Source organism: Apodemus sylvaticus, chromosome 6 (genome assembly GCF_947179515.1).
Source record: "Apodemus sylvaticus chromosome 6, mApoSyl1.1, whole genome shotgun sequence".
Lineage (NCBI taxonomy): Eukaryota > Metazoa > Chordata > Mammalia > Rodentia > Muridae > Apodemus > Apodemus sylvaticus.
The window spans coordinates 128,845,304-128,854,554 of record NC_067477.1 but is presented as its reverse complement, the minus strand read 5'-3'; the positions used below and the strand labels follow the sequence as shown (position 1 = coordinate 128,854,554).

The following is a 9,251-nucleotide window of genomic DNA, read 5'->3' as shown; positions in this document are numbered from 1 at the left end:
ATGCCCAATATTGACACCATTCCCTCATTGCCCGGACAATAAACAGAAATGGGGGGGGGCTCTTGGCCAGGCTCCTTCTGCATATTCCCAGCTCTTAGAGCCTGCAGGCTCTTGCCAGCCCCTGTTTGGATTCTCCGAACTCCCCAAGCTTCCCAGGCACCTGTCTGGTGTGTGACCCTTTCCACCTCCCGCCACAGCGAAGCTTTCTTCCATTCTCACCTCATACCACTAGGAAGAGTCTCGGAGACTTCAAAAGTAGCTTGCTCAGACACTGCTGTTGGTGGCTGGAATATAAATGTTCAAGAGTCCTGACATCTTCTATGGGGATCTTTCAAACAGACTTCAAAGAAAGCACTCTCCTGCTTTGAGAAATTTCCACATAAGTAATAAATGAAAATAATTGCCCCTTTCTAGATGCATTGATCTCATCTGGAGAGACCAGCTGGTTAAACAGGCTGGAGAGACCGTGAACGGGAAAGGGAACATCGCCTGGGGCCTCAACAATGAGTGGAATCCAGTGGGGAGCACTTGGTGAGGGCCTCTTGTTATCCCTACCTCTTCCCAGCAGCCCCCAGGATGAGGTGCGGGCACTGGGATATGGAAATAAACTTCATTCTCTCTTGGAGAAATTAATTATTTTTCTTTTTCTAAATACCGAACTTGTCAGGTGTGGTTGTTTGAGATGGTGTCAATGTAGCCCAGGCTGGCCTCAAATTCACTGTGTAGTAGTCAAATCCAACCCTGAACTTCTGATCCTCTGGCCTCTCCTCAAGTTCTGTGATTACAGGCATGTGTCACCATGCCCAGTCTATGAAGTGAAAGGGATTGAACCTCGGGCTTTGACATGCTAGGCAAAGGCTCTAGCAACTGAGGTACATCTTCAGCCACTAAGATGGGCTTTCAAAGAATGAAGTTTCTTCGGTGAAATTAAACTCTGAAACCGTCTTATTGAGGACGCGACATTTCCCCCTATTTGTAGAACCTTATCACACAGTGTCACATGAAAAGGAGCTGGTCTTGAACAGGAAGGAATAGCTTGGCGTCCAGCCCTCCACTGGAATATGAGAAAATACAGTGGGAAGATATTAAGTGGGAGATAAATGAAGCAAATGTTCTCATTCTTGGTCCTGAGCTTCCCTGAAATAGTCCCTGTCTGGCAGAGCTTTTGAAGGTAATGGATAAAGTAACATCTGGAAAAACTCCAAGCACGGAGCAGCTCAGGGGCTCAGGGTCAGTGCTTAGGAAATTAGCTAGCATAGTTGGTAGCTTTGGAAGTAAGTCACATTCTGACGCAAATGGTGGTTTTTCTCAGATGCACGCCAGGATTTCTGGGTGTTGGTTTGGTTTGGTTTGGTTTCGTTATTTCAAGCTAATGCTCACCTTTGAGTTTAGTGTCCTGCTGGAGAACTTTCCAGGTGATTCTGTTGTGCAGCTATGTGAAGTTGAAAAGCCCATAAGGCCAAATGAACACCAAATGAACACCAGACAGGCCGAAATGGGCGGCGACTTAAATATGATAATGAAATTTAAAGCCTGATATTTGAAATTTTTGAAAACAACATTTTCTATCAATAACAAACATACAATTGCTACAAAAAGATAAATACTAATGACCAGCTTAATCACATAAAGCAACTAGGCTTAGTATAATTTGGGCACGGTGGCTCATGCCTGTAATCCCAGCACTCAGAAAGTCCAGGCAGGAGGATCACCCCAAGTTCAAGGCCAGCCTGGGTTAGACAGTGAGTTGGAGGTCATACTACATACTTAGAAAGACCTGGCCTTGAAAAACCAAACCAACCAAGCAAACAAAAATAATAACTTAAAACAAAACATAGCTCCCAGAACAGTTCTCAGCTGGCCTATATCTAGGAAAGACTTGCTGACCCAGCCAAAAGACAGAAAGAAGGCACAGCTAAATTAACAAGGGGGCAGTCATTTAATGCAGAAATCCAGTGAACACAAAGAGACACAAGCCAAACAACAGAGAAGACTTCAGACAATGCTGCATAGTGGTACAGATCGGCTCTTACACGGTTGCTCTGCTATTCGTATGCGTTTGAACTCCAGTACAAAGACAGAGAGTGGACGTCAATTCATTAAAAGTAATAATAAGGCAACAGAAGGAGAATCCTCTTGTGACAAGGGACATTCACAAATAATGCACAAATATCAGGTGCTGACACAACAAGACACCGCCAGGACGAGTTCTGAAGACGCTGCATTAAAATCCAACAAGCCGGGCACAGTGACAAGAAAATTATACTCGTTTTGTTATGAATCCTCTCGCAAATAGAAACGACTCTCTGGTAACCGCTATATACAATCTTTCTGAAATAAATGGAAATCATACAAATTTTTCCATCGCCGTTCCTCTTTTCTGATGCCCACAAATGTCCTGCAGTGCACTTCCTGCCTTCGCACAATCAAAGCATAGTCATTAAAGCACTTGAACCCACAGTTGTCCTTAGAAAGGTTGGAAGTTCTGCACGATTTTCTGTCAGTCATCTGGAAAGGGCTGCAGGCAACAGGTTGGAATGTAAAAGACCTCTTTGTGCTTGGAACCCTGATGTGAACTCAGTTCTGCTCCTAATGGAACTCAGACTCATCTCCGCTCCGTGGCTGGGCGTTCTTCGGTGCAGTCAGTCATACTGTGGAGTCCCTGCCAGACTTTAGATGTGCAATCTTGGTCCGGCTAATAAACGGATAAGCAATGCACAAACCTCCAGCTGCCACAATAAAACCTAAACTGCACCAGGCACAAAAGATAGACCAGCTGTAGCCATGTTCCACATCATGAGGCAGGCTGTAAATTAGCTTCGGGACCCGGTTCAAGTCATAGGAGACACTGGCGGCGTACGTGCCGAGAGAGATGGTGCAAAATATCCCTGCACATAGAGAGAACAGAATGGTCAGTTGGGCTTTGCTGACCAGGCAAATGCCAGACAAGCCTTTATTCAACTCAGATCACTTCAAATCCAGGGACACCTGGAGTTCCTTTACTTGAAAGGATTCATTCTAGACGCTGCGGCAAAGACCTGATAACTTGAATCATTCAGACTTGTTTTGCCTAGTTTAAGTAACTATGCATGTTTCAATTTAGTTTTTAGTTTTTAAAAATAATTTAATAATGGGGGCTGGAGAGATGGCTCAGCAGTTAACAGCACTGACTGCTCTTCTAGAAGTCCTGAGTTCAATTCCCAGCAACCACGTGGTGGGTCACAACCATCTGTAATGGGATCTGATGCCCTCTTCTGGTGTATCTGAAAGCAACCTGTACTTGTATACATGAAATAATTAAAAATAATAAAAATAATAATTTAATAAGAAATCTGGTCTTTAGATTTCTCTCTCTCTCTCTCTCTCTCTCTCTCTCTCTCTCTCTCTCTCTCTCTGTGTGTGTGTGTGTGTGTGTGTGTGTACATGTATGAGTGCCTAGGTGCTAGGCACTTGTACATGGGCAGGGATGCATGAAGGGTAGAAGATGATCTCGCGTGACATCCTGAGATGCTCTCCCCTTTTCTTTTTGAGACAGGGTCTTTCACAGTCTGGTGTTTAGCCAAGTAGAGCAACCTGGTTGGGTAGTGAGCTCCAGACATCCATTTCTCTGCTTCCTGAGCACTGGGGATCAAACTCTGGTTCTCAAGAAAACCAGCATGCTACCAATGGTGCAGTCTCCCGGGCCACCGTTTTTGTTGTTGTTTGTTTGTTTTTCTGTGAAACCGTTTCTTTTAGCCCAAGCTGGCCTGGAACTCACACGTCGGGAGGATGACTTTGCATGTCTGACTGCTGGAGTGCTGGGACTAAAGGCCTGAGCCTCCACGCCTGGTTTCAGGTAATGCTGGGGACTGAACCCAGGGCTTCCGGCACACTAGGCAAGCACCTGACTTTTGGAGTTGTATTCCAGCCCTTAGCAATTCTGTTTTTAGTGAGAAAAAAAAATCTTACATCTCTCAGATCTAACATAAAGCTGCTATCATTTCCTTTGCTCTATACCAGACCTATGTTTTCATATCGTTGCAATCATTATACAAATATATCATCTTTTCTTTTTTAATGATGATTATTATATTCATCAGATTGCCTGTAAAGTTATTAAATGAATTATTAGAAGCGACCACTTTTTGGAGGATAGACCTTCAGCAATTTTTTTAAAAAATAAAATAATGAATATTTCCAAATACTATAAATTAAGTCTAGGAATTTGGGATTGATGTAAATATCTTCAAAAAGATACTGCTCACTTCAATCATGCAAATTGCAATTAATTTGAGTGGCAAGAAAAAATATATATACCACATATACATATAATGTGCATATATGCATTTATAATAATTTATAGTACATATGTGATATATATATATACACCAAAATTTACCTTATTATATCAATATTGTATAAACAATTGTTCTTCGAGAACATTAAATCAAGATTGGACAGACAAAACAAAGGTCATTTGGTAAAGTTCTTGCTTTGCAAGCATGAAGATCTTGGATTAATACCAACATAAAAAGCCAATTCTGTAGTACCTACTGATAATGACAGCCCTAAAAAGATAAACATAGGCAGAGAGATATCCTTCCAGATTGCTAGACAGCTAGCTTAGCTCACAGGGCCAGTAAGGAACACTGTCAAAATACAAAACACAAAGGTTTTGTATTTGTGTTACCTGAGGTTACCATCTGACTTCCAACATGTAAGTGTGCACATGTACAAGCACACTCATGTACATACACACACACACACACACACACATACCAGACATACACACACCACATAAATACTACACACATACACCACACCACACACATACACACACACACCACAAACCAGAACCTTGATAGAAGAGCTTCTTAGTACTAAAGGGATGATCTAAGGACACCCTTAGGGGCAATTTATTGGGGTGGGCATAGGATGAGAACAGGGTGTTTGTTGAGTTCCTGAAATAAAACAAATGAAAACAGAAACTGGCATTCAATCAGGTGTCAGGATGTCTAAACCCCATTGAGTGCCTCATCACACCCTGGATTATCCCTGTGGACAAAGGAAGTAGCATCTGTTTGCTGAAAAATGGCTTTCATGTCCTTGGGGATACACGAAACACAGATTTTAGAACTGAAAAGGCAGAGGCATAAAGAAGCAAGAGGCCAACCCGTTTTAATCTGCGGCTTTGAGATCAAAGCCAATAGTGAAGAAACAAACTGAGCACAGCAGCTGGGAGGATGAAGATCACTGGTGCCACTCTACAGGCTCTAGGCTCTGGCTTCATCCACATCACGCGAGGGAATATTACTTAAATCCTTTTCCAGATGTGCACTTGGAAAATAGTCCCTAGCCTTACAAATACGGAGGCTGATGCTCACAGCCAACCATTGGGCTGAACGTGGGGTCCCCAGTGGAGGAGTTAGAGGAATGACTGAAGGAGCTGAAGGGGTTTGCAACCTCATAGAAAGAACAACAATACCAATCAACCAGACCCCCCAGAGCTGCCATGGACTAAGCCATCAACCAAAGGGTACACATGGCTCCAGCTGCATATGTAGCAGAGGATGGCCTTGTCAGGCATCAATGGGAGGAGAGGTCCTTGGTCCTATGAAGGCTGGATAGATGCCCCAGTGTGAGGGAATTGAGGGCAGGGAGGTGGGAGTGGGTGGGTGGAGGAATACTCTCATAGAAGGAGGGGCAGGAAGGATTGGATAGGGGCTATCTGAGAGGGGGGAAAGGGGATAACTGGGAAAGGGAATAACATTTGAAATGGAAATAAAGGATATATCCAATAAAAAAAAGTGCTCTATCTGAGATAACTTGCTATTGCCTACTCTTCGTCTGGCTTTTTTTCTAATCTCTAAAATAAATGATTTTGTTTTTCTGAACTGGATAAAGTAATATCTATTGACTTCTTTCTGCTGTTTCTTTTTTTTTTTTCCTTAAACAGCAGATGTAGCACTCAAGTTATCCACAAGGGAAACTAGGATGGAAATCATTCTTTTATCAGGGACTAGAGCATTTAAAAGAATATGTCCCTGCTTTTAGCGAGCCTTGTGAAGAGCAAATGTCCTTACATCTGTGCACATGATTGCGCTGACAACGAAAGCCACGTTTGTGCACAGCAAGACCCTAAAGGAATGCTAGAACAATAAGGCTGTTGGGGCGGGAGGATTGATCTCTGGAGAATCAACAGGTAGACCATCAGGGTGCAACAATGACCCAGGAAAAACAGCTTCATCTCACTCTCCGATGTCTGTACACAGCTGACTGACTAAAAGCAAGCATTTTTGCACGCAGCGCAGTTTTCATGACCTCTGAAAGCTTCAGTTCAAACTTAGACTTCCCAAGCATGCTTTGATGTAAAACTCACGGGGCTGGGCTGCAAGAAACATCCGTTCCAGTCTCTCAGCTCTGTGTGACCCTGATATTGCCTAGCCTTCCCTAGAGTCTTAGTGTAGCACTGGACTTGGCAACACACAAGCCTCTTATGGTGTCAAACGCTCATAATTCTGCTAATCCAAAACAAGACCCAGAATAAGTTTATTTTCTAAGACATCTTTGTGACCACAGTACTGTTAGGAAACTAAGCTCCAAGAAAGAAAGAAAAAAAGCAACAGCTTGCATCTGTTGCTTTCTGAATAAATGTTGATTTTTATGAACACCCACTCCTTCCACCAACTCTATGAAACTGTTTTTGGTGTGATGGATTTTATTATTCCACCCCATGTTCACGCTGGATAGGAAAAGGCGGTGAGGACCCACTTGATCTAAAAGCATGACCAGAGCAAAGGTTTCTCTTTGCCTTGTGCCCTGAATGAGTGTGTCCTGGGCCCTTGGTGAGTGCAGACCTCAAGGGCACTGTATGAAGTGTCTCTAACTGGATTTCTTTCTTTCTCCACGATGTCAGGGTCTGAAGCTCCTTAAAGCTAAAATCTGTCCCCCACTCCCCCGGTCCAGTTTCCACCCGCACTGTTAGATCCAACTTGTACTGTTACAGTTTGTCCGTCAAAGGCCATGTTTGTAAAAGGCTTTGTTTACCTGCATGTGAGTGTTAAATATAATAATGATAACCGGATGTCAGTGGTGGGCCCAAGAAAGGAAGCTGACACATAATTATTCCATGAGCCAAAAAGTCAGGAGAAAAGGAAAGACAGTGGTGGGGGAGGGGAAGGGGAGGGGAGAGGGGAATTAACGTTAGCTTCCTTTTCCCGATCTCGAATCGCAGCACCAAATGTTAACTATAACAATAAAATGGAATAGTTGGCTGGAGAAAGGCAGTGGCTATGCACCAGCCTCCTTTCTGAGGCTGACCACTCTGTATGATATGTAACAATGAGCATGACTGGGAGACAGAGGAACCTTTGGCAGATGGGGACTGGTAGGAGAAAATTAGGTCACCAACGTGTACTCTTGAGGGGGTCATTGGAACTCCATGTGATCATTCTGTCTATGGGCCCAAAACAACGGGGCCAAGAAGTCATGAACTTAAAACTCTGAAACCATGAACCCAAGGGCAAAACAAAACTGTCATGGTTTGAATACGCTTGGCCCAGGGAGTGACCCTATTAGAAGGTGTGGCCCTGTTGGAGTATGTGTGTCACTGTGGACATGAGCTTTAAGACCCTCGTTCTAGCTGCCTGGAAGCCAGTCTTCTCCTAGCTGCCTTCAGGTGAAGATGGAAAACTCTCAGCTCCTCCTACCTCATGTCTATATGGATGCTGCCATGCTCCCACCTTGATGATAATGGACTGAACCTCTGAACCTGTAAGCCAGACTTGGTTAAATGTGTCCTTATAAGAGTTGTCTTGGTCATGGTGTCTGAAACAAAAACAAAACTTTTCTTCTTTTTCAAGTATTTTGTCATACTTACAGAAGAACACTAATACATTTTGCAAATCGAATTGTCTCTTTCTCTTGTTTTCTCTTTCTTACTTGTATTTATCATATCATAAAATATTATGTGCATGTTCCAGTCACTCGGGTCCTTTTATGAAGAGGTACACCTCAAACGGAGGCCTCTGGTGATGTGGTGTAAGGGAGAGCAGGCCAACTGGTCCATCCGTATGCCCCTGTCTGCCCTTCCTTCTTCTCACAAGCCCTCCAATCTTGTCCAAGGCAAGGTGGGTTCAGAGGCAAGCCATCGTGATGTTGCTACCCTCCAGCTGTGCCTTCCCTACTTCTAAAAGCTCCTCTGAGTTGTTCTGGGTACGAGGAAAACAAAAGAGAGATGAACAGGAAGAGCTGGTCCATCCATCCAGACCCTCACATCCTTGAGGACAGCTGCAAATGCCCAGTGGCTACGGCTGTTCTTGGTGTTATGAAAATGTACTAAGAAAGCACAAACTTTTACTACAAAATTGTAAAAAGAAGTTTGTACTAAAAGAAAAATCCCCCTGGAGATAGCGGCACATGCTTTTAATCCTAGCACATGGGAGGCAATGGAATGTCCCATGCCTCTGTGAGTTTAAGGCCAGCTTCGTGTATATACATATACGAGTTCCAGGACACACAAAGCTACCTAGTGAGACCTTGTCTGGAAACAACCAACCAACCAAACAAACAAACAAACAAATAAACAAACAAACAAATCCTAAATTTGATCACTCTAGGAAAAAATTTAAATAATAGAGACATGTCTACTGCAGCCAGATCCACAGTTTAGGTCAACTTTGATATAATGATATCTCTTTTAGGTCCCACACACATCTTAACGTGTTCATGTGCATGAGCTAGGTAAAGGTACTGTAATGTACTACAGACAGGGAGATTTAAAAAAAAAAAGAAAGAAAGAAAGAAAAGAAAAGAAAAGCTATTTTCTTAGAATCCCAGAGGCTGTGAATCGAAATTCAAGGCAACAACATGATGCTTTGCCTCTGAACCCACGGAGCCTTGGACGTGGCTGCCTTCACCTCCTGTCTGCACATGTAACTCTCCAAACCCCCTCCTCTGCCACCAACACTATCCATCCTGCCTTAAGACACAACATGTTGCCTCAGTGTACTGTGAGTTTTTCTTTACAAACCCCGTTTCCCAGTTAAGCCACGCTCTGAGATCCTGGGGACTGATAATTCAACACACAAGTTGTGAGAAACAAGACTTATCTCTTAGCATCTTCTGAGTCTGAGTCTGCTAACTGAATGGAGTACACTTCTATTATTTTATAGGCCTTAGCAAGTCTATACTATCGTAATAGAGTACATCACCAATTACTTATTGTCTTTTATGTCCTGGACCTAGTTTTGGTGAGATGAGAGATAGTCTCA

The 9,251-nt window shown here is 43.3% G+C and overlaps 1 protein-coding gene across 1 annotated transcript in view; it reads right to left on the bottom strand.

The window, feature by feature from the left end:
* Positions 1-1,958: 1,958 nt before the first annotated feature.
* Tmem178a (transmembrane protein 178A) overlaps positions 1,959-9,251 on the bottom strand; it is a 58,813-nt gene continuing 51,520 nt past the window's right edge. The window contains exon 4 of the mRNA XM_052184797.1: positions 1,959-2,888. Within this exon, the coding sequence (XP_052040757.1) occupies positions 2,647-2,888 (242 nt within the window). The 3' untranslated portion in view covers positions 1,959-2,646. The remainder of the gene's footprint in view (positions 2,889-9,251) is intronic.